Raw genomic sequence first — 26,845 nt, 5'->3', positions numbered from 1 at the left:
ATGATCAATGCATTTGCACAACGAAATAACGCTGAAATACAGAATAAGAGGCCAGACAAAGAGAAATCTCGATGCGCATTTGCTTAATTACGCAGAGAAATCCTGCGGCTTACTAGGCTTTCAAGAGAATAATTCAAATCAAATAAATAGGTAAAGATATCTGAAATTATTTCTATAGGATTGTTTAAACAAAATTAACATACGTGCGCACTGCGTCTGGCCGGCTGCGGCTGCGCTCCCGTTTAGCAGTTAAATAGCAATTAAATTACAGCGCATTCTCTGTTTTATCCAAATTGTTTGTTTTAAAACAAGTATTCCTTAGTTTCGTATCCGCACATCGTTTTAGTATAAATTTTTTTCGGGTGAGTCATGTCCCCGTGACGCTTCCGAGGGATGGTCAGGAGAGGGGGGAGGGGACCGTTGAATGGGTAGAGGGGGATTTCCCAAAACTAAGCTCAAGTGAAACGTGAATGACGTTCTCCTCATCTTGCGCACACTTCCCCTTAGCATAGGCTTGCAAAATCACTGTTCACAGGCATGCAAGGCGGTATCTGGCGATGTCACTGCAAAAAAACACTCACCATAAACATACACTGAGCTACTTCGACACCACTGATCCCATAGTTAAGTATTGTTGTTATATTATTCGCTATTATTTTCCCAATTGTAATGCGTTTCATTCAGAGCTGTTTTGGCACGCACACGGCAAATTCTCAGCACACTTTGGAGAATTGTATGAAAAGTGACACTGTGTTGTGACATTCAAAGAGGAAGTCATAGAGACTTCCTCATGGCTCCTTGCAAACTTTTTCACTCTATATATATATATATATATACACACACACGCACGCACGCACGCACGCACGCACACACGCACACACACACACACACACACACACACACACAGCTTAAAGTCAAACACATACAAGGCAACTCTGGTCTACACCCCCACAAAAAAAAAAAAAGGAACTTTCAGTCAGTGTGGCCAGTTCACCTCCGGGCCAGCTCATAATGAATCAGGCCCAGATGTGGATCTGTGGGCTGGCTGGTGCGGTACGCATGCCGAAACACAACCCACCCAGCTGCAGACGTCAGAAGGGACCACCTTAATTCCCTCAAGCTATGTCACTTTGTGAGAGAGGCTAGCTACCTTGCGTAAACCATGTATTTGTTGTTGCTGTTGTTGTGCTTGGAGATTTTGTGCAAACACTTCTGATCTATCGGTATATATGTTTGTGAAATGAAACAATTAACTTTCTGAAAAATGTACAGTGGAGTACATAAATTAGCGACTTGTGGATCTTAGCATATCTTCTCCATTCCCCTAAACAGCATGTGAAAAAAAAAAACGGTACGGACCCTTTCTTCTGTTCAAGGAACGAACAGCAGACATGCCTTGAAAAGTGCTTCTTTCCGTTTCAAGATGTCTTGACAGTTTACGATATAAAACCTTGAAAGTGAATGCACTTAAGAGGATTTCCAGTGCAAAGAGCTTCTACCACTCCTACAAGCTTTGGATGAAAGTTCACTCATTGGTCTTAAATGTTGACCTTTATCCATATCTACTTCTTGGAGACAAACCCTGGTGTTACGAAGATCGCGGTTTATTGCCTACATTTGTTTTGACTTTTGTTTCAGCATAAAGTCGTCATAGTGGTACGTCAAAACTGTGTCATTTGGGTGTGAGAAATGAAAAATACTATAAAATTGTTTTGCGGTTGTGAAGGAAAGAACCGCACAACTCATTTGATTACAGATGACAGACGAGGGTCACCCCGGTAGGGTGGTGCTTGCCGTCACACATCTGTGAGTGAGCTGAGAGGGCGTTTCAAGACCACGTCATGTCGGGCCCGGAGAAAGAAAGACATCTGTATTATGTCATGACTGCCAGGACACTCCACCCTTCACTCTATTTCCCTTTTCTTTTTTTTCCCCCCACTACCAGAACGCCCCCTCCTTCCCCATCCATGCCTTCCACCCCTCACCCCACCTACTCTGCTTTACCATGTGGTTTCCCTCTTTTTTTTAAGTTATGTTTACTTGCTATGAGGTATTTCAGAAAACTGGTTGGTCAAATGCTTCAAATAATTCCCTTTGAAAAATATTCACCTGGGGGAAAAGTGTAATATATAGAATTATACTTGGCGTACTGTGTGACAACTTGTTCAGTGATTTTGCATGTAAATATTTACAATACAATACAATACATGCTGATGTATATAGTAAATGATGAATGAATGCCAAAATGTCATCGGATGTGCGACAAGTCAGCCGAGGCCTATTGTCATACATGGCAGCTGCTGCTCTCCATAACTATTGGCACCGCCTTGGTCTTAACCAAAGGTGTGTTCTTTTGCTTCAAATAAATTCACTTTTTTTTCTAAATAGAATAGGACCAACATTTGAAACAAAGAAAAGCACATGAAAATCCAACTTTTACTCCGAGTGCATTTATTGAGTGGGGAAAAAAAAAGACTAAATTGAGAAATAATTTTTTTAAATCGAATCATGTGTGCCGCAATAACTAGCACCCCTGATGTTAATACTTTGTACGCCTCCCTTTTGTACAAAACAGCACCTAATCTTCTCCTTTAATGTTTCACAAGATGGGAGAATACATCAAGAGGGATCTTTGACCATTCCTCTTTGCACAATCTCTCCAGCGACTTGTATCCTCTCCTCTGCGCTTTCCTTCAACTCATGGCTGAGACTGGGAAAGAACTGTGTGCGCCTTCTCATGGCTTGGGTGGCGTATGCGTTCATGTGGCAAGACAATGGTGCGTTTACTCCAAATATTATGGGGTGACATTATGGTACAGATCTAAATGTGGCTTTAAATGAGGGTGTAGAGTGAAACGTAATCCGATGGACTTTTGACCCTGCTGATACTTCCTCATTCTTGAAATCTGAGCAACAAATGTGTTGTCTGGTGGGGAAATTAATTTCTGGTCTACTGAGTTATTGCATAAACCCAATACATAGGGGATGCAACCCATTTGCATTGCCGTTGAGAGTTTTGGGGTTAAAATCTTGTCTGAGGCTTTCCTGTGTAGATTTTCTGTGTTCTCCCTGGCTTTCTACCAAATTTCAAATACATGCATGCTAGCTTAACAGAGTTTAAAATGCCCATAAGTGTGGATAGTTGTTGGGGCGTATGGACCCTGCGATTAGTTTCCGATCAGTGCAAGGTATACGCCACTTCTTGCCAAAACTCGCTGGGGGATAGGCTGCAGCACATCTGCGACACTATTGAGGAGTGCTGTAGAATTTGAATGAATGGATGGCTATGTAGTGTCCAAAACTGTGGGTTCAAGGGCTCCAAACGTTTCAAATCTGACTCCTCAAAAGTCACTAGGTTGGCAGCAACATGTTTATATGAGGGGAGGCCAGAGCAAATATGTACAGTACACGTTTTTGTGGGCCTTCTAGAATTCTGCTGTCTTGCTTTGTCATTTGTTAACTGACCTGTCAAAACTTGCCAAATTTTCAAAACAGCAGAAGCACCCCATTCATCGGAGGTTTTCGGACCTCATCCCTGGCTTGAAACACCCTTCCTGCAAGCGCTTGTAGACCAGAACTGGACGACAAATAGCCTCCTGTTCTTTAATCCAGCCCAGAAAGCATTTACTTTATCAAGAGTAGTGGAGCATTCCTTGCATTAAGTTGTTTTTTCGCTTGTAGTTGTTTTCAATGAAAAAAATTATTTGAATAAATTTTACGTTTTACACACACACACACACACACACACACACACACACACACACACACACACACACACACACACACGCCCCAAACTTCTCCACAGTAGCGTATGAATTGGACCCTTCACTTGGTAGTTTTGCGAGATGCAAAAAAAAAAAAAAAGCAGCATACAAAGCATCAATAATGCTAAATTTGGATGAGCAGAATGAACTGAAACCCCAAAACATTAAATTCTGAAATCAAATACAATAATCATGATATTAATAATAAAAGTCATTCTTAATCAATATTCATCTTGTGGACTGAGGAAGGATTTTAATGGAAATGGTTGCTGGACTAGAGCAGTTTACTTTGACTATTTACTTAACTGCTGATGCAAATAAGTATTGCTTCGTGTGCGGTTTTCTTGTACCTTCTGGTTGGCTATGAGGGATGACCGTTGTAAATTAACTCAGAGCTATTTATACTCCCATGCAAAGCATATTTATGTCAATTGGACTCAATTGGACTCAAAAACCCAACTCAAAAACTAGACAAATGACCATTTCGAATTTTGCGTTTTGTTATTCTATCGTGAAATCTGTCTGTGATCTTACAGGGTGCGTTTTTTTGTTTTAATGTATTTCTTGTTCTAGGTATATCCTGCAAGTTCCAAATATCTGAAAATAGGTTTCAAAACTTCAGAAAAACCTTGACAATTCTCAAGCCTATTTTGTCACTAGGCTTGATCATTTATTCAAAAAAGTGTAATTATCATAGCACTATTTTTTTCCTGTTCAGAATGAATTGGTTTTGTTCAGCCTGCAACATTGCATCTCAGATAGTGTGATTTACACTGTGTGTGAAACAGACAAATGTGAGCTGTGCTGCTATCTCCTGGTCAAACGTTGTAATTAAGCACCGCCTTCCTTTCAGCAGAGCCAGTCCCTCCCAATACATATTGAACGTCACTATAGTACATTTAACTCCATTACTTATGTTTGTAGGTTCAGATGTTGACTGTTAAGCACACCCTTTTTGGAGACCCATGTCTCTTAAAACAAGCAAACCAAATACTCTGCTGTTTTTGGATCCATCTGTTCACTTGCATAAGTTTTCAGTTACATGAAAAGAATGCTAGATACCAAATAACAACATGAAGGCCATGTTCATATGTAGATTTATTTACACGTGCAAGTGGGAGGTGCAATCTCCCTTGTGCAATTATTTACTTACTCATCACCAATTTTCAATACAACTTTAAGGACCAGTAGATTTTTTTGACAAAAAAATACAAAATTGAATGTAAAACCACCACTGCAATGCTTTGTATCTTAACATGAGTTCTATAGTGAGTCTATACAAAAGGTTCCACACACAACATACTTAGAATATGAACTATGGGAATTGCGTTAACATGAAGTTGTAGTCCTAAATGTAAATGTTTTTGCTTAGGTCAGTTGTTACACCCAACATGTAAAACAAAGCCAAATATTTTGCAAAGAAAAAACACTGCTGCGGGCTGAGGCACGAAGCGGGAGGACAAATCTTTGATGTCTTAACAAAATACAATAAAACAAAATTTACTATGAGGTTGTGCTATGAAAAAGAGAAAAGGTTGACCACTTCAATCTCATGCCATGTTGATGCACGCCAACGCATCGTCCTACTAAAATAAGTCATTGTACATCGATGGTAATATGCTTGTGCGGGATATTGAACGTTTTGCTCCACATAATTTGATCTGATTACTTGGAAGAAATGGAGTACAGTGCAAGACTGCAGTCCCATGGAAGTAGTAACAGTGCGGTCATATCTAATACCATGGTGGTGAACTGATATGACAGAGGGGTGGGTGGTCTGCCAAGGGGACGAAGGAAGGCAGGGAAGCACATGACTTAGGGGGACAGAAACGTAATTGTGCGTCTGGTCAGAAGCTCGAAGGTGTTAAGACATTCATGTCCCGCGGTTTAAGTTTGTGTGGCCGTGGGGGCACCTGCTTGGGGTCCACGCCAGAAATTTCAATCTTGGGTGGCATGAGGCTGGCAGTGTCCCCCACGGTGAGGCTGTCCTGGCCCCCAGTGCCTGCAATGGTCGAAGACTTCTGCAGGCCAAAGTAGGACTGAAGTGAAAAGCCTGCAAGGAAGGCAGATGTAAATCAGAGCTTTGATGACACAAATGGAAATTGAAGAGTTAGCACTCCAAGTACCATCATTACAACCAACTTTAATATACAATAGCATATTAAGTCTTGAATCAAAAAAATGACACCAGTTTCATTCCTAAAACTTAATGTAAGTAACTGATACCTTTTGAATAGTTTGAACATTAACGCCACACGGGGGGGTACATAATACAATTAAATGTATTGAAATCAAGTTAAATGATAATTGGGCCTGGTTCAATTCTGGTGTTTAAACATTCATACTCATCATGCTGTTTTGACATCATGGGACCAAGACAATACCCAACAATGGATCAACAGTACGTTGCCATTTTAATGCTTCAAACAAGACATTCTCAGACGTTAGTGGCCACTGAGCTTAAGAGTGTCATCAGCAGGTTGCAACAGAAATATCAAGGCTGGAAGCATCACACAAAAATGTAGACGTGAATGCCCTTTGGCCTCAGCCCAAGCTGATGACCGTGACATTGTGAACAATGCCCTGAGAAACCAAATGATGAATGTCACTCAACTTCATGCACGTTGAAGGGAGGTCAGAGGCACCCAAGTGTCACGTCAGACCATTCAAAACAGTTTACATCAGCCTGTTGATGGCAGTCTCACAGTGTGGGCAGGTATGTCTAGTCGGTACAGAACCGCCCTACAGTGACAAGCCCATACTACCTGAATGACAACACAGGCCTAATTTCATCTTCATGGACGACAATGCTCCAGCTCATCGAGGTCGCATCATCAGGGAATGGCTGTTGTAGACTGGTGTATCTCAAATGGAATGACCAGCACTTTCTCCAGACCTGAATCTTATTGAAAACCCCTGGGATCAGTGTGATTGAGTGGCCATATAGAGGCTCAAAACTCTGCACCCCAGGAAACCTCAATGACCTGAGGGCTGTCCTTCAAGAAGAGTGCAATGCCATGCCTCAGCAAATAAGTTGGCTTGTGAACAGCATGAGATGTTGTTGTCAAGCTGTAATTGATGCTCAAGGGTACATGAGGTGCTGTTGAGACATTGACATTTTTTTCTTGTGGTGTAGCCACCATTGTTGTTAACTTTATTTCAATGAAGTGTTTGAAATGAGGAAATCACCAGTGCATCCTTCGCCTAAAGAGCCTACTTTCATGATATGATATCACTGTTGCATGAACGCCTTACATTTTCCATAAATTTCACCCGAAAGCCAAATATACCAAACTTTTTGTGAGTGGTGTTATGTATGACAGCAAGTAGTAGTTTTGGCCTTATTGAACCGTTTTTTAAAAACCTTGAAAGATGACTGCTTCACAGACTCTTTAGTGTCCTTGCATTATTCAAGTACTAGCGTTTAATGTTTTGATGGTATGTAACTTCTTGTCATGTTTATAAATGTGATGGTACAAAGTGAATATTGCACTAAAGCATGTTTGAAGACAATTGTGAAACAAAATCATAAAGTATTTGCCAGGAAAAATAAAATCCTGAAATCACTCGAGCCCTAATATGCTCTGAGTTTTCAAATGTAAATATGTGTTTTGAGTCAATCAAGGTTTGGGAAACACTGGTGTAGAGTATCTTCAAAGTAGCAGTGTTTGCATCGTGCAGCCCAGCGCGCGCGCGCACACACACACACACGCGCACACACGCACACGCACGCACGCACACACACACACACACACACACACACACACACACACACACACACACACACACACACACACACGTCCCTCACCTGAGTTGGGTTCAGAGCCTGGGTGAGTGGGGGACTTCTGTACCACTGAGCGAGTTCCAAAGAAGCTCCACCTGTCCTCTCCTCCCTGGTTTCCTCCCATGTCTGTTGTGTGGTCAGGACTGTTGGGTTCTAAGCTGAGAAAGGGAACAGGATTCCGCTGGAACCAGCTCCTACAAGCCCGCCAAGGATACAGTGTGAGTTGGGAATACGGGACTGTGCCAAAGCAGAGTGCCAATTTTAGACACGAAGCACATGGTCTATCAACGGAACATAACGTGAACAACGTGCAGCCTACCTGCGGGCGACAGCAGGTGATGCGAGGGGACTGACGCAGGGGGTGACGGACGGAGTGACCGAGGGGGTGACGCAGGGGGTCCCACTTGGAGTGGATTGTGCTGATGTTGTAAGCCTGTCGTCTTTGAAGTCCCCGATTGACATTCTCAGCTTCTGTGACACAAACAGCAAAATCACTTTCAAAGAAAAATCACAATCAAGAAAACATGGAATAAACATACAGTGATCCCTCGCTACATCGCAGTTTGTTTATCGCGGATTTTTTCAAACATAAAAAAAACCCAAAAATAGTTTTTTTAAAAAAATACACATGGAGTACAGTACTATATATGTTGCTCTATGTGACTCGCTGTTGTTTTGCAGCTTCTCGCTGACCGTTTGCGGACTTTAAAAAAATATATATATATATATTTTACCTGTTTATGTTAATTGGTCGCTACTTCGCAGATTTTCGTTTATCGCGGGTGGTTTTGGTCCCCATTAACCACGATAAACGAGGGATTACTGTATTTCATTTTGATTTAAAAAAAAAATTAAAAAAACCAAGCAGACGTCACAACAATCGGACGTACCAATATGCAAAGTTTAACTTGTTGGTTTACCCTGGTGGATCCTAATTGTGTAACACCATTACTTCACTACATTCGGCTACTTCAGACATACCCCTAACTACGCGACTTCACATTCTGAACATTTAAGTAATAACAGAATGGCAAGTGAAAATTTTGTAGATTGGCATAACAAACCAGTTGCAACCCACGTATTTCATTACGGCCGCATAGATAAGAAACCTCATAATCTAAATGTGAGCAAAAGCGTTGTCATTTTGACCATAACAACACAACTAAGTCTACATAAAACGATGGTTTAATTATGTGAATCCAAAGCTTTTATCAACGTTCTTCAAGCAAGCCATGTTTGCCGCATAGTTACATGCTATTGGTACAAAACAAGCGTTCCGTACTACATTTCAGCTGTATATAGCAACAATGTTAAAACTGCCTAACTTACTTTACGACAATATTCCCCAGGATGAATTCCGAATGACAAAATAAGGAAGGACACATTCGGACAAATACGTGATTTAGACGCCGTGTAGTCTCCATGCTAACGTTAGCTAGCACTAAGTACTACGGCGCGGCCTGCTTCCGGGGTCCGAAACCCTCCCCAGCCTGGATTTAAGAAAGCGGTTTGGACCTACCTTTTTATAATGATGTTTCTCTGACGTTCCCTGACGTTTGCCGTCTTTATTTTGTCCATGATTCAAAAGAGCAACGACACAAACGTACGCAATAGGCCTCTAGTCGGTGCTGCGTCGTGAGCTCATAAAGAGATTGTGCCACACACACACAACAGGGGTTGCATAGCAACGTGGCTGGTAGAACTATTACATAATGTGTTTTTTTTTCCCAGGGTTGCCTTTTTTTTAGCTTGCGGTAATCGCACTCTTTAACAGTCAAACAATCGACACGTATATTCTCATTCTATAGCATTCATAGCAATAACATAAATAGTGGTGTTAGTCATCATAGGGCGTTTTAATTTCCTTGGTTTAACATATACTATACTTTACAGGGTTTCCCAAAAGACACCATACACTTTCTCTTCAACCCATTATGACAGACGGTCATGAGTATTTGACCAGAGGTCTCACATTAAATGGACAACTAATTGATCATCAAATTAATCAAAAAATATTTTGATAATTGATTATTGTTTAGGGCAGTCATTGCCAAACTCTGCCCCCCCCCCCCCACAGTCTTTGACTGACCCTCACAGTGACCCTGAAGTCAAAGAAATAAAAAATATCTCGTGCTATTATTTTGAAAGTTGTGCTTTCATTTTATTTTCACACCTGTGGAAAACTAGTACAAGTGTTGGAGCAAGCAAGAGCTACGAACGACTCTGCAGCGTTGCCAACACAAGGACATTTTTGGTACATTTAGCATTTTTTTTCCAACCCCAGTTATTATTTTTCCAAAAAAGAGACTAGCAAAATGACAGCAGTGGTCCGAATGTGAGCAACAGTCGTGCAAGAAGGAGGGAAGAGGGCCAAGAAAATTTGGCCTGATAATATTGTATGCAAATCTACAACCACACTGTATGCATTGCCATTGAATGTCCAAGTTTGGATTGCTGTCAATAATATACTTCCCATATATACGTGGATTTGATTTAGTTAGTGAATACACACATAATAGGTCAATATTAAATCAACACAAATCATCATTTCTGAATGGGCCCTTGGACATTTTATCCAGAAAAAGTTGGAGCCTAAAGTCATAAAGGTGAAGAACCCTGGTTCGAGACAAAACACACAGCCGAAGGCCTGCTTCTACCACCACTGATGTAAACATTAACTCAGTGACGTGCGGTGAGGTTCATGACTGGTGAGACACTACTCTGGATTCGCATATAAAAATATGAACCCAAAATAGAAGATGAGCCCATATTTAAATTTTGAGCTTCATTGAAACATGTTTTGAATAAGGTAAAATAACGTTTGAATATTTGTTTTCAAAGCTTTTAATTTTGTTTCTATGAGTTCCACAGTGTGCAACAAGATGATCGCAAGAAAAACAAAAGAATATTAAATATAGGGGCAAGTTCATTGTTGCTGATTTGTTGGTGTTTAGCAGATCCCTTTTTTTCAAAATTAAAAAAAGAGCGTTTGGTCTTCACTTTATATGTAAATGTTTCATAGCCCCGATTATAAAATGACCACGGTGTCTGGTATCATAAGTGCATGTCTGATGTTTCTAACAACGTGATTTGTGTCAAAATTGGTCAAGAATTCAACAAGTTATGATGAATTTACTGGCTTTATTGCCAAGAACAGACCTCATTTCGAGAAACTTGCCACAGATAGCGTTAACTGTACTACTTGTTGGAGAAGTTTGGCGGCCACAAGATTTCCCAAATCAGTGCAGAACTGGAGTCTGGGACAGAAAAGTTACCTCAACAGGCAGCAATTTTGTGACTGCTCTCATTAAAGTCTGCATAAGATTTCCATAACGATATTTAACAATTTCTTGTTCCAAGTTTGCTATGGTTTAAAGCAGCACAATTTCACTTGGATCTGTGTGTAATTTTGCTCCTAATATACTGGAACACATTACACTATACAAACACAATATGATGCAGTGCATTACTGGAACACATAACACTATACAAACACAATATGTTGCAGTGCATTTCTATCTCAAAACAAACAAATGCATTTCATTTCATCAATCTGTCTTTGTGCATCAAACTGAGTGTTGTTATGTTTGCCTTACAGAGGAGTTCATCAGACTTTGTTGGTGTGCCTAATGTTGTGACTGGCAGGGACTGTGCATACGATCTTACGCTGTCAAGTGGTGGGGTTACAGAGACTACTAGCTGGTGCCAACCCCAGCTGACTTCACATATAGAGAAAGGCAAACATTGACACTCTCATCACACCATCACTGAGGAAAAGTGAGGCCAGTGAAGCACTACTCCATCAGTGACTATTATTAGGAGTGTATTTCACTGTCATTCTAACTTAACACTATCATTAATTACCGTACTGTTTTGTTCCTTGTTGTATTTCGTTCTTACTTACGGGTTGTGCGCCGTCAATAAGACGGCGAAAGCGAGTCTCCTCAGCAGACAGGCCCTTATGGGGGGTATACCCAGTGTCGGTCAGCCCTGCCTGGTGCTCAAAACTTTGGAGGTTCTCTTGGGTCTGCTCTGTGAGGAGGGGGACATATTGCATGATAGACAGCTACATTGCCAGTGTGTGCTTTTTCTTAAACTAACAAGTTGGAGGCAAGTACACGAATGTCCAGTGCGTTATGATACATACTGTACACAATATTAATCGTACTCAATAGAAGAGCTTTGTAAGTCTGCATTTGCAAAAATAGTAAAGCTTATGTTGGTTTGAAAACTTTAAAGCGGTATCGCGTTAGCACTGTGTCTATTATTAACAGTTGTTTAGTTTGCAGTGTATGTAGGACTGCGCTGCATTATATACAATACAATACATGCTGATTTATATAGCGCTTTCGCAACAGCGGCAGCTGTAACAAAGCGCTTAACATGTTGAGCCACAGCTTACTATTCATCTCAGTTTACAAACACCTCAGTATAAAGCAGTACTGATTTTTTAATCCAGCACTTAGATTGGAATTCAATAGATCACCATCATGTGCCACCCCTAAAAAAAAAAAAACATAATTCTCCAAGTACCCCCCACCTTTAGCACTGTTGAAATACAGTTGTATATTAGGCTGCTCATCAAAAATTAGAGGTATTATTCATAAAAAAGTGTATTTAACATAAATGTAAGCTCACTGTAACATTAGACACAGTTTAAAGAATGACATCTCACTTAGACATAGACAAAACAATTATTTAATTGTACTGTATTCCAGATAAAAGTTAGGCAAAATGTATACAGTACCTAAATACGTTTACAAACAAACAGCTCTGCAGTGATTATTTTATGTGTCGTCATATTGTGGAATTCAACACCATTGAAAATTATATTTACAGGCGGTCCTTGCTTCATGATGGAGTTCCACTCTTACGGTTCTGAGTATGCCGACTTTGTACTTGCATTGTAACAAGCTGTAGTCTCACTGATCTATGGTAAATAATACGGTCGTTAAGTCATAATTAAAGTTTTTTTTGTGCAGGGAAATCACTTTTAGGCCATGAATATAAAACAAAAGAAAAAAAAGACGGTGGTAACTGAATGTGTCTGATTGTGCCACGTGACGAAGTAGCTTATGCTGCTGTGCAAACTACTGTAGTTGTGACCTGTTCATAACCTTGAAATGTAATAATTAATTTGTGTATGAAAAGCGCATCCAGGCCATATCTATATAAAACAAAATGAAATGAAAAACAGTAAGTAAAGTGGTAATTGAGTGAGCATTTTGTGCCGCATGACAATGTATTATTTACAAGGCCGGACGACATTTGGAACCTCAAAATGTTATTGCGTAAACAGGACACTTTGTATTTGTGGAATATTCACACTTCGAATAAATGGACACTAGTTTGTTTGCAAGCAAAAAAAAAAATTACAATAAAGGTTGAAGAGTATGAAAAGATCTGCCACTTACTTCTGGTGAGAGAGCTCATGAAAGAGCTGGCTTTGGCTTTCACAACTGGGACTGGAGACTTGGCTGGCTCCAATCCCTCAGTCATCTTTCCACTCCTCTCACTTTCCTAGTTGTAGTTACATAAGCAAATTAAATGTGACTGTACATACACAAAACCTGTGAAACAAGCTCACGGTGGTTTCAAAGAATAGCGGTGCCTTGAGATACAAGTTTCATTTGTTCTGTGACCGTGCTCATAACTCAAATCATTTCCCCGTTAAAATGAACGCCAATGCCAATAATCCATTACAGCCATTCCAAAAACAAACACAAAAAAAACAAGGAAACAAAGAAAGTAGAACCCTATAATATTGTACTGTATAAAAATGTATAGTAATAATATAATTGAATGGAATGTGATGAATTGAACAGCTTGTGCAACACGATTAATTCCTTAATCAGCTGAACAACAGCTTGTATCACTCAAATCTCGTATCTCAAGACACCATGTAATATAGGCAGAGCATATATTTGCTTGGGTCAGGAAGTGCAAAACAGAATTATAAAGCACCTCTGTGATCTTCCTGAACTTGTGATTTGGGATGACGGGGTCTGTCCATAAACTGTTAACTGCAAAGTCCGCAGGTGGGGAATGCATCGGGACATCCATTTGCTCGTCGTAGCACATATTATGTCGGGTCAGTCCAACCGGAAACGACAGTGCACCGAAGAGTCCGGATGACGATCCAGATTCTAGAGCTGATGCATTGATGTGAATATTACAATACTCTTAAGTTTATATTCACATAATAATTCTTGACATGGTCGAACCATCTCATCTATGGAGAGCAAATAATTGGAGTGGTTGCCAGCCAATCGCAGGGCACATAGAGTCAAACAACCAGATAAGGAACATTTTAAGGCTTCAATTAACCCGACATAAATGGTGTTAATATGTGTGAGGAAGCCAGAGTACTCCCCCCCCCCCAAAAAAAAAAAAAAAAAATTACAAGTATGAGAGAACATGAAAACTCTGCACAGGGTGTAGTCAAGATTTCAACCCTGAACCTGGCATTGTGTGTTAACCACTATAGTTCAATGTGCTGCTTCACCTCATTTCAGTTCATGCAAATTACCCAACATTTTGTATGTGATTCATTATTACACTAATTTATCAATTCATTCATTCCTCACCTGGTATGTCTCCCTCTCTTGAGACCATTCTGCACCGGGTCAGAGAGGTTCACCGCTGGTCTCTCTGCTGGTTCCACTTTGCTTCTCCTCCAAATTTGTGCCCACTTGTATAAACCTTGGCTAGATGTCAATTCACACATACAAGTTTAGATTAACAATAAAAAGGCTTTCATTGGCTTTACAGGTCATTGAAGAAACACAGCAAACAGGCTTCCCTGACGGCACACTGTGTATGGTGTCCAGTTTCTGAACAGCCTCAAATAGACCCAGTGGGAGAAAGAAAGAGAGAGAGAGAGAGAGAGAGAGAGAGAGAGAGAGAGAGAGAGAGAGAGAGAGAGAGGGGGGCTTGGAGGGGGCGACAATTTACATCATTCATATCTTTGATAAACTGTACTAGTGTCTACCTCAGAGTTAAGCCTGCTACCAGATGGCACAAAAGGCAAATCGTAACTCAAAACCAACTCACAGAGAAGATAAATATTAATAAATAAATACATAAATGTTTTTCTTTGTGTGAAGATGTCATTTTAACAAACTACTTATCTTCTCAATAGCTAAAAGGGTAAGTTATGTAAGGCATCGTTGACATGTCGATGTAAGATTCCCCCCCTATATACTAACTCAATATTGTATATAAAATGACTATTTTCAGGGGCTTCTGAAATATATGCACACATGACAAGAGAAACTAAGAATATAAATACGTTTCTACAAATAAATTACGTAACACATTCTCTACACGATAGTGTAAAAGAATCATAATGCCACATCTCCCCAGCATATACAGTACTGCATACTGTACATAGTTTTAAATGTCTTCTTTTTTCTGATCATGAGCGGAGGTGCTGCATTCATTATATGCCGACAGCTAGACCGGTTAGCATGCATGTGGCATGTCAGCAGACAGAGCAAGTACAAAGAGAACAACTAATCGCTCAAGCCTTAATATTAAATGTGATATCCTAAGTACACAAATATTCACTCGTAATACTTGGTGTGAGCTTCGTCTTTACTGGACCCTGAGGCTTGTCTACATGCAAGCAACACTACTGATTTCCATTCAACGGCGTAGCGTGCACAGTATATTGCAATCACTCACCCCAAACTGCCAGTCGTCCCTCACCGCTTGAAATATTATCTCTCCCTTCATGTCACATTTGACCGAGCGAGAGAACAAACAGTGCAGTCGTGTTGTTTGCTTGTCTATGACTTTTGGCCATACGAGACGAGGTCATAGTGGACACCGTGACGCAGTGTCATTGAACGCAACACTAGGAAGTGACAACGGCAAACTTTTAGCCTAGCCAAACACTCCGGTAATGAACGGATGAGCTTTAAACGACCATCGAAACAAACAACTAAATAGTTTGACGGATTTTTAAACTAGTGGTTATAGTAACGTATTACAATTACAAAAATAATCTCTAACTGACCGAGTTTTCGTTTTTTTGTTCTGTTACTTGAATTATTTGTGCATTTGACATCGCTACTTACTCTTTGTTTTGATAAATGAATTCAATCTAACAATACAAATAAAGTAAAAGTAAAAAACGCAAGTCTTCACGAAGTCACATGATTAGTGCTTTTATTTTGTACTTTTTGCATCACGAGCCTTGAACCACCAGGTGGTGCTGATTCAAGCGTCCAAAAATATATCAAAAAATCTATGCCATCCATCCATATTACGAGTTTGTATGGAAGAGGATTAGGCCCGATGACAAAAAAGGTTGGTAAAATTCTCACTTTTATCTCAGAATTCTGACTTTATTCGTAGAATTCTCACTTTAAAGTTAGAAGTCCGACTTTAATGTGAGAATTCTGGCACTAAAGTTAGAATTCTCATGTCAGTCAGAATTCTGAGAAGAAAGTCAAGTTTATTCTGACATTAATTATATTCTGAAAAAAAGCAGCTGAGAGAGCATGTTTGTGTTGTGGTTTCGTGCTGGTCTTGATGTTGTCAACAGCAAAAGCAAAGAAAAACACATAAGATCCAAACAGCTGGCCAAAGTCACCCAGCAAGACCATTATGGTGTAATTCACCGCCTGGCAGCTGGTGAAACCAGCAAGGCTCCTGGCCACCAGCTATCACCAATTCCTGGCAGGTCATCAGCAACATGCTGGTCCAACTGGGCATCTGTGGCTCTGTTCATATGTGACAGGGCACTACAGGGTGTGGCAATTTGCAGCTCCACGTCGCTGTCGCTTCAAAGACCACTGACACTCAGGTGGATTATAGATGTTCTTTTAATGTGACACTGCAACACAGTATGGCAAGAGGAAAGGTGAAGTCGCACTCGGTTCCGGACAACTATCACAATGGAATTTCCTCTTAGCTCTGGAATATACTGTTTTTTTTTTATTTTTGGCGGGGGAGGCGGGATCAGAACAGTTTATTACCGCCTGTCATGTCATTGTGTCGTGTCTTTGCCAGTTATACTGTCAACTTTTTCGCACTCATTTTAGAATACAGTACATAAGGAGATAACATAGCTGATATAACTTGATTTAGGTTTATAAGACAGGAAAAATAAATGAAAAAAATGAACATGAGTCGGTCCACTACTCTTTCTTTTCAATTGATAAGATCGCACGACTGTCCGTGTTTTTATGTTATGTGTTGTTTATTATTTATTATATATTAACTGTTTTGTAAAGCGCTTTGTTACAGCTGCAGCTGTTAGAAAAGCTCTAAATAAATCAGGATGTATTGCATTGTATTGTGTAAGTCTCACTCATACTCCCGATTTTGACCTCCAGCAAACAAATACTGATCGAGTGATAGAAAACCTTCTAGCACCCTCAATATAATGATCAGCCGATGGTTGCTAGAAAAGAATTGTGGTGTGTAAATACCTTTAATCTAAACAGAGCAACAGAGATGGACAAAATGCTTTGTATTAATTTCGTAAAATATACTTAAACTAATAACATGTCAGAAATCATCAATTTGTTAAATATGAAAAACAGAAGGTAAATCAGCTGACGATGTGGTACATTGCAGCATTGCAACCGCACAGATGTAAATAACCTCAGTAGTCGTAATTTTATTTGACTAATGAACTAACTGTATTGTCCACTACTGCCTATAAAAGCTCTACTATATAGTCATTAAGTAACAGGAAATGAGTGAATGATTATGTACACAGCCTAGTTTTATTTTCTTTTTTTATTAAAAAAAATAAGTCAATGTATGAAGTAATTCATAGAGCCAAAAGAACATTAATTGTATTATAATACAAACGTACAAGAGTATTGTGTTTAGTTATACATCAGCATGCACTGTATTGAAGAAATTCACATTTGTTTCAGCCGTCCTCTGGTCTTTTTTACTGAAGGTTTTCAGACGTTGGTTGTGTTGGTGCTTGGGGTGGCACTGGCCCTGACCGCAGTGATGTCTGAGCTGGAGGTGGCCTTACTCCTCCTGAACATGCAACGCAAAGGACACGAATAGACACAGTTCAACGAATGCAACAAAGCTGCCACTTTTTAGGTCTAATTTGGCGTCCCTCTTATGTTTCATGTTTGCTGAGATGATTCCCTGAAGTACTCACATGAGGTTTGCGAGAAAACGGGTCACCGCTTTCGGCTTCAAGCAGAAATATGAGTTATTTTTTGTGCTGACGCTGTGAAAACATGCAGTACGGGTGAGAAACAAATATTTTAAAGAATGCACATTTAAACTAATACTATGGCCACACTCCATATGGGGTCCCTTTTTCATAATTTCAAAATATATACAGTATTTTGTATTGAAAACAAAGTCCTTCTAAAACTTTTGAGCATAATACCCCATTCTGAAATTTGATATCTTACATGATTTCCACTTTGTTGCAGAAGGTGGTTGCTGGGTATATTGTAACATCTTTTATTCCAAACTTTGAGGCAGACGACCTCACTCCATCTTGACACAGACAAGTCTGTGATTTATTAACTAAAGGGGAAAACAAGAAAAAAAAACACTTTAGCCATTCACCAGAGTTTTTCAAAAACTGCTTCCCCATAGTCCTGATGCAGTCTGCAATCTGAAATAATGAACAAGAAAAATAAGCGGTAGAACTTACGTTGAGCAGCACACATGTAGATGATGGCGACAGCCAGGAGAAAAAGAACTTTGGTAGTGCCACACATGGCTGGTCCTCTGTTTGGTCAAGGATATGTTGTGGCAAAGATGAGGAGGATAAAACGCTGCCTGAGTGAAAGTGTCACAGTTCGCCTCCTTTTATACTTGCAGACACCACACAGCCTTGCTGTGTCTATGGAAAGGTGAAAGTGAAACTTCCAAACCACGAGGAAACAAAACACAAATTCTGCCCATTTCCCGGAATCACTGGATTTATCTCCCCACACACACACACACACAGAATAAATTACCATGGGGTCTTCGGCAGGACATTGCCTACAGTACAACCACAAGACCATCACCATGGAAACTTGAAGGATAAATCCACAAGTATCCAATCAGAGAACACAAATGTGTATATTTGAGTTTCTGGGAACATGAAGAAAGGGATCTATTGTTTTGCATATATATATATATATATATATATATATATAAAAGTTTCGCTCTGACCAACCAATCATTGGACAGGAAACGATGCTGATGTCATCATTGAGGACCAGCACACTTGCCCTATGATGACAGTTTGAAATCTAATTAATGACAGAAACAGGCCCATGGTAATATAGTTTGAGTTACAGGAGCAGGCAGTACTGATTCTGAAGGCCATGGATAGAAAGCATACAACTGCAAACAAAAAGGAAAAAAAAACAGTACATGGACTGTGGGGAATACATTAATACAGTTTAATGTAACAAGTATTCGAATTTCTGTTGTAAATGTAGGTCAGTTTAACAGCATTTAGGCCAGCAGGGAAGACCTTGTTGTCCCTGACGATCCACCACGGGCGGATAATCCCAGAGGAGCTCGATCACCCTGAACAGAGTCTTGGTGAAGGTGCTGAGGAAGGTGTGAAGGTGTGCACTAAGCACCGCTGGTGCCCAAGCAGGGCACAGACATGAGCCAAAACAAAACAAAAATGCCTGATTTCAAATAAAAGAATGATGTAACATCAACAGTTTCACTTTTACTTCCATTTTTTTGGCGCTTCTTGATAAAGGGGAAATCCCATTCAGGACTTTTTTTTTGTTTAATCTCCTGATAAGTCTTGTTCCCCTTCATTGTCTACTGAGAGGAAGGAGCAAAAAAGAAATTGATGCATGAACAAGCCGCATACCATGATGTGTGTGCACTACAAATGACTAATACATTATTATTATGTTTGGCAAACGTTAACCTGCACTGCTTATTTCCACCTCCGCAATATTAACAGACTTCGCCCTTGCCTCACCCCCCGCACCACTGCTATTCTTGTCCACAGTCTTGTCACATCCTGCTTAGATTACTGCAACGCTCTCCACTTCGGCCGACCTCAAAAGTCCCTCCATAAAATCCAGCTAGTTTAAAACGCCTCTGCTCGCATCATTACAAACACACCCTCCCAGCAGCACATCACCCCCGTCCTCCAGCAGCTCCACTGGCTCCCTGTCCAATACCGCATCAATTACAAACTGCTCCTATATACATATATGGCCATCCACAACCTGGCCCCTCCTTACCTGTCCGACCGGCTTCTCCAGGAGCATACCATCACTCGCTCCCTCAGATCCTCGTCCTCCCTCCGCCTGTCTGTGCCCCCTGCCCGCCTGAGCACCATGGGAGCCAGAGCCTTCAGTCGCGCTGCTCTAAAGCTCTGGAACAATCTACCTCCGGACCTCCAAAACTGCACACCTCTCTCCACTTTCAAGTCCCGTCTAAAAACACACCTGTTCAGGACTGCCTACAACACATAATTCTTCCATTTCCTATGTTTTGTGATTTTATGTCCTGTTTCGATATAATATTTCTCTTATCTATTTTTACATTGTATTTTTTTATTGTCTGTACAGTGTCCTTGGGTGGCATGAAAGGCGCTTTTCAATAAAATGTATTACAGTATTATTATTATTATTATTATTATTACTATTAACGCGCAAGGATGACAGGTACTGTTTAGATTCCCATTTGATGGAATGCTAGGCAGTTTGGAGACTACTTTTAGAACTGATTTTCATGGTACTTGGTGGAGTGGTAACACAAATTAAAGAGGAAGCCATTAAAGCTTCTCTAAGTTATTGTCTATTCTAGGCACGGGCCGATATTAGATTCTGACGGTATGATAGCCATGAGCAAAAATATCGCAGTATCACAGTATTAGAATAACAGTTCTAAAATGTCCTTTTTAAACTATGTGAGTAAAGAAAACAGTACTTTTTCCATTGAACACAATACATTTGGTTTTAAAACAAAATATTAAATATTTAGTACTTGAAGAAAATTGTCCCATGTTAAGTTAAAATAAATAAATATGAGCATTCTTCTTATTTAATTCTTATTCGTAAGTCACATTGTCCCATCACAGTTGAGACATTTTTAGAGCAGACCCGTGGGCTACTCATGTTATCCTTGGGGGCTAACTCGTACCTGGTGGCACAAGGTTTTTTGTTGTTTTTGTTTTTTTGTTTTTATTTCAGAACAATGCAGATTAATTGACATAGCAAAAAGGCATTGTCAGGGTTATCAATTCGACATTCATGATAAACACCCAATGAGGAGAGGAGACACTTGATTCTGGTACCAAATCACTCGAGGGGGGAAAGAGGATCAACGTTAGGTTTCAGTTCTCTGCATCTCACCCAAGGATCTCCCCGCTCGCCCTCTCATTTATTTCTCATTGGGAATCTAATACATGGGTGTGTCCAACCTAAAGGGTGAGGGCTGTTGAAGACACACTAAACTTGTTTGACTAAGTGTGTGTGTGTGTGTGTGTGTGTTCGTGTGTGTGTGTGTGTGTGTGCGCGTGTGTGAGAGAGCGAGTGAAAATTACGTACATGTGTGCATTACAAAAACACCAAGTAAGCTGTAGCTGGTGTTGACAGCTCCATCCACGTCCGATCTTGCTCTTGGTTTGTCTTATTACCTTATCTCTTCCCAACCACTTTCTCGAAAAGGTGCTTGCGTCCCTCAACTGTCACACAGTGCACTAAGCATCCTTTTTTTATAAATGTGAGCATATCTTTATTAAAAGCATTATATCTTTCATGAAGGCATAAGCGTTCTTCATTGCAGGCATAATCAATATATCATTGCAGCCATAAGTGTTCTTCATTGCAAGCACAATCAATTCATCGTTAATAATATGCAAATGTGTGTTAACTAAAAATCATAATCAATTTAACAGGCATCTATGTAAGCAGGTTGGAGATTCTGACGGTATGATAGCCATGAGCAAAAAGTTACTCTTCATGGTCTACCTAGCAGCCTCGATTCGATAAGGTACGGCTCAATTTGGAAGGGTACGATGCGATGAGTTTCTTGTTGGAAGTAAACACTCATTTTACAGTATGAATGAACTTGTCAGGACTTTCAATGTAGCATTTCCAGCCAGATTTATACAAGACTAAGAAATATTTTAAACAATTGTCATGTTTCTTAAGAGGTAAGAAGACAGGAAAGCTAAAAGCTCAAACTATTCAAGTTAGTTCAGCAACATAAAACCAATGTATTACTTTTTGATCGGGTGTTGAAGGGTTCAAGCTATATGGAGACCGTCCTTACATTGCACATCTCGTGTAGGGTCATGTTAATGAGGGGCGTGGCTTTAGTCTGAGAATGGGGGGCGGTTGTGGAGAATGAAGCGAGGTTAAATTAAAATCTTTCTATAGCCAGTTGAAAACTGCATATAACTCCTATTGTATTCATTTGAAATGCATCCTTCCAAATTTATATTCAGCTTATACTGTACAGGATTGTGTGTGAACTGGAGCCTATCCTAGCTGACTTAGGGTGAAATCTGGGCCAGACCCAAGGCTGGCCACCAATCAGTTGCAGGGCACGTAAACTGTTGTCACCTCTGATGAACTGCCTTTCTGACATCCAGACTGCGCTCATTTTCTGGCTGAATATTTCACAGACAAGAATATTGCATGATTTGTTACTCTGTTAGGTGGGCAAGTCGAATTGTCAGCTCCACTGAAAGCTTGACTTTGTCTTGTTTGACAATCATGGCTATTGGAAAACTTGTGGCGTAGGTAGATGAGGGGGATGTTAAAAATGACTTTGATATTTCCTCTTTCTCACACGCAGGGGGTGTTTGGAATCTCTGAGAAGCATAAAATCAAAAAGATTGACCGCAAGCTAGCAACGGAACCACAGGAACTAATAGCGTCAGCAAGATCTTCCTCTTCAGACAAGGCTTGTGTGGTTGCACTTCTCATTTAACTTGAAAACAGATCTGTAAATTCACAGAAATAATTTAGCTTTGGTTTATGCTGAAATGAAATATATTGCTTCAACGTGTGGAAACAACTTGTGTGGCTTCACTGTGACAGTCCCCTTTTTAAAATTAACAAAAAAAAAAAGGGATATTCAAGCTTTATATTGAAGTTGTATAAACATGTCTTCTCGTGTTTTTTGTTTTCCAATCATAAATCATGGAACTAACAATGGGTTTAGTGTCTCAGCTGTGGGCTTCTTGGTGACTCCTTGTTGCTTAATTTATATATCATACAACACATGTTTAAAGCTAGACTGACATTTATATTTTTCCATTATAGCCAGCACACTCCTCCACAAGAATTTAAAATGTCAGGCTAAACCTCTTTATTATTGCTGTAACCTGAAAACATTTTGGTTTGACATGAAAAAATAAATAAAAAGAGAGAGACAAGAGAGCAGCAGTTGAGCTTTGATTTCCAGCTATGTATTTTTGGATCTTTTACACAACTTGGACGTTAGCGTTATTTGGAACTAAAGATCTTATTTTTAGGTGAGCAAAAGTTCCGGAACAGAATTAAAATAGACTAGAGTGAAAGAGACTTTCATATGCCAGCAATATTTTACTCTTTTATTATCATAGGACAGGATGAGCTTATTTACACTAAGTGTACTGACTGAGGTACAGGAGAATGCACCTGAGTCTAAAAATAAAAATTCTTTCAGACTGTGTTGGTCAATAAAATGATTTTTTTGTTCAGTCTCCCTGTGTGACCCAGTACCAAATGTAACACGGAGTTATACTGGTTGAGGATCGCTGCTTCATCGGGCTAGAGATCCACTTGGCTATGTCACAGTGTGTGGTGGTGGAGGACCCCAAAAAAGCAGGCAAGAGGGAGGAGCAGGGTGAAGTTGACAAATTGTATCAACAAAAGACTGAGGAAAATAAATCCAAACATACAAAGTCATAGAAACAAAAAGAATCCAAAGTAACAAACAAAAACCATGGCTGAAGCAAAAAAACTAACAGCAACAGAAACAATGACAGAAAACAAACAATGACCCGACCCCGAGTGGTCGTGCCGGGAGTCCTTTTAACAGACACTAATGACACAATGACCAACAGGTGTGCAGCTGCAGGCGGAGTGCTACAGTGCCACCTGTTGGTCACAAACAGAACCATGACAGGCTAAAAAAGCTACTTCCTGTCCACAATGAACTCATTTGTTTTGGTAGTCAATTTTGAGTCCGTATATTGATCTCACAATTGGTTTGATGTCAGCTTTTTTTAAATTGGCATAAAAAAAAAAAAATGCTTCAAGACTGCCTGGTTCATTTTGCTGCTGCAAAGATTTGTTTCATCAATAAAGATTAATGAGCCTGTCCCAGAACTTCCAAGCCATGACACTACCTTCATTGTGTTTTACAGATGAGCTTGTCTGTTTCCAATGATGAATAATGTTACGGTCCACAATATTTTGTGGCCGTCAACCTGTATGACCCGAAGTTCACGGGTGCTAAAGAGAGGTCGATAGGTGCCACAAATATTTTAAATGGCAATAAGTTGGAACGTACTTGCGAAAGTATTTGTCTAAGTTTGATTGAATGTGTGAATGTGAATCTGTTTCCTTTGTCGACACAAACCCTTGATTGACCTGCAACAAGTGGTCAGCTCAGCCTGGTATACAGTTGAGTTGAGTTGAGTACAGGCTGCCAGTCTGCCAGACCCCAATGAGAGCCCGACCCCTAGTGTTTAATGGTAATATAACATCCCAGAATGCATCTGTGGCTGAAATATTTCCATCTCAACCTTCTCTGATTAAAAAAAAAAAATTAAAATTCAAGTTGAGTACTGAGAGGATCATTCTGGATTGCTCTACAACAGGGGTAGGGAATGCCGGTTCCTCGAGAGCCATATCCTGCCTGTTGAAGATGTCTCCCTACTCCAGTGGTTCTCAATTATTTTCTGTCATTATCATTTGTCTATAAAATTGTTATAAGTACACCTTTACATAACACTGTATCCTTTTTAACGTATAAGAGAATAAAAAAAGAAAGAAATAAGGACCAACTTTATGGACCGACTTACAACAAAGAATAGCTTTAGTAACTGGAACAGAAAAGATTTAAAGCACTCTGAAATTCAAAAATAACATTAAATCCTTAATTTAACAATAAATATTTTTTGACTGACCATGTCAAACTATACGATATACAATGATATTAAGCTTTCAAGTGTTTGTTTTTTAGGTGCACTGGATGACTTTGACAAGCAGTCTGCGCCTCCTGAACCTGAAACACCTTCTTCCTCGTCCAGCAATGGACCAGAAATGGTTGGTGTCATAAGTTTGTGCTTTTTTTTTTTTTTTTTTAAATTAAAGATGATGTCTGGATTAATGACTACAATGAGCACGTTTTGCAATGCGCAGCTTTTCGAAGCGAGGTTTGAAGCAGGACACAGCAACTCTCGGCTCCTGCTCAATGTGTAGCCGGGACCTGTATTTTAGTTTACTGAAGTAGCAGTCACAAAGCGGCATGATTGTTGACAATATTCAGCACATTTTCGCTGAAAAAAAATCAAGCAGCTTATCAGCGTGATTTGGGGTGTAATGTCTTTAAGTGACGCCTTAATTTATTTGGCTTCATGCTGTCCGCTACCAAAATTTTTAGACAGAGTAAGCACTTCTCTTTCCTCGTCTGCCACCGCAGTCACATTGAAGCCAAGTGCTACATACGCCTCTCATATTTCCTCCCTGAGAATGCTACCTGCGCAAACGCTGCCAATGAGAGCGCCACTGCCCCCTAATGTAGTGGAGGTGCAACTGCACGTTATTTTAGGACAGTAAAAAAATTAAAAAGCATGTTCCCCGAGGTCAAACGCGCCCCCCTTGACGGAGCCTCGTGCCCCCCCAGGGGGGCGTGCCCCACTATTTGAGAAACACTGCCCTACTCCAACACACCTGATTCAAATGATCAGGATCTTTTTAGGCTTCTACAGAGCTTGCTGACGAGCTGATCATTTGAATCAGGTATCGTGGAGTAGGGAGAGATCTAAAAACGGCAGGATATGGCTCTCGGGGAACTGGAGTTCCCTACGCCTGCTCTACAAACGGTTTTGTTTCTGTATTTTTTTTCCTGCACAGCAACTGTTCAGCTCATGTTTGTATTTTCATTTGCAACACAGCCGCGTTGTTTCAAAAACACAACATGCATAATGCATGTGTAGGTTCAGTGTTGACAGTTTGTCTGAACCCCTCCACTGCTTCTGTTTCTTCACATGTGTTTACCAGAGCTAGAGCCCACACTGGTTGCCATAGAAACCCCAGCTCTTGGCACTGATACAGCCTGTCACGAGAGTTCATTTTCCAAGTGCGTGAAGAGCCAAATAACAGCACACAAACACATCACCCACTTTGAATGATAAAAAAAAAAAAATCTTTTATTTTCACGTCACAAGACAGTGGAGAAAGTATAAAACGAGTTTACAGATTCCCCCCCCCTCCCCCGTGATCACCATTACAACAATTGTACATTAAATGATGGCATTCACAGGTTAAAGATGAATAATCAAGACAAACTAGTTTCAATATGTAGATAAATACCTGAAACACATGTACAAGTCTGCTAATGCCACGGTCACGTCCTCTTTCTAACAAGCATCACAGTTCAGTGGAATTCATCCGTTCAGTCTCTGTAGTATGCGTTCTTGTCCTGACTTGGTGGTGTACACTATGGATTGGTTGCTAGTCAATCACAGGGCACATATCGAGTTTTCAGTAAACATAAGGCATGTTTTTGGAATGTGGAAAGTAAGTGCAATATCCAGATAAAACCCATGCAAGCTCTGGTATTTTTAGACTTGCAGGCACTCAAAAAAATCCTTTGGTTCCATTGGATTTACCTAAGTGGAACATGTACAAACTTGACAACCCAATATGAGTGTGGAGGATAGTTAACCAAGTACTGTTTTGTGAAACACGTAGCCTATTGTGCAGGGAACTCAGATTCAAAGATTAAGTTTGATCAAATGTGAAAAAGAGATAAGTAAGCTAAAGGCATATAAGCAGTGCAGTAAAGACAGTTAAACCATGTTAATTCCACAGTTTAGCCAACCAATAGCTTGTCAAACATTAAGATTCCTATTGATTATGCGTTTAATTCAATAAACAATACAACAGATGATACGGAGACTGCCTTTAGAACCAGTGAAAAATGTGGCGTGGTAGTACAGCTAATTCACGCAAGTAGCGAAATGGTACGAAGTAGCTAATGCGAATGTAAGTTGTGACAGAACAAGATTGAATGAAATTTTGAGGGGATTCCACTTGCTTTGCTGCACTAAGTGGGACTCGCTTGAAACTTGAAGGTTAAGACTCGTGTATGTGACGCGCATTACCGG

The 26,845-nt window shown here is 40.1% G+C and overlaps 1 protein-coding gene across 1 annotated transcript; it reads right to left on the bottom strand.

Annotated features, from left to right (window-relative positions):
• Positions 1-4,844: 4,844 nt before the first annotated feature.
• Positions 4,845-15,426, bottom strand: LOC109518740 (putative monooxygenase p33MONOX). The gene is made up of 8 exons (XM_019874776.1): positions 15,235-15,426; positions 14,136-14,255; positions 13,513-13,700; positions 12,963-13,068; positions 11,453-11,580; positions 7,868-8,019; positions 7,573-7,742; positions 4,845-5,817 (listed from the first exon to the last, which is right to left on the bottom strand). The coding sequence occupies exons 2-8, from the start codon at positions 14,161-14,163 to the stop codon at positions 5,612-5,614; spliced, it is 978 nt and encodes a 325-aa protein (XP_019730335.1). The 5' UTR covers positions 14,164-14,255; positions 15,235-15,426; the 3' UTR covers positions 4,845-5,611.
• Between the last annotated feature and the right edge of the window lie 11,419 nt (positions 15,427-26,845).

Source organism: Hippocampus comes, unplaced genomic scaffold (assembly GCF_001891065.2).
Source record: "Hippocampus comes isolate QL1 unplaced genomic scaffold, H_comes_QL1_v1.1 scaffold118, whole genome shotgun sequence".
NCBI lineage: Eukaryota > Metazoa > Chordata > Actinopteri > Syngnathiformes > Syngnathidae > Hippocampus > Hippocampus comes.
This window is presented reverse-complemented; position numbering and strand designations above follow the sequence as displayed.

Excerpts from the sequence above, each read along its gene's own strand:
- LOC109518740 (XM_019874776.1), bottom strand. The coding sequence starts at position 14,163 with ATGGTCTCAAGAGAGGGAGACATACCAG. Across the intron at positions 13,701-14,135 it reads AAGAGAGGGAGACATACCAG|CTCTAGAATCTGGATCGTCA; the intron begins GTGAGGAATGAA and ends TCAATGCATCAG. Across the intron at positions 5,818-7,572 it reads AGGCTCTGAACCCAACTCAG|GCTTTTCACTTCAGTCCTAC; the intron begins GTGAGGGACGTG and ends CCTTCCTTGCAG.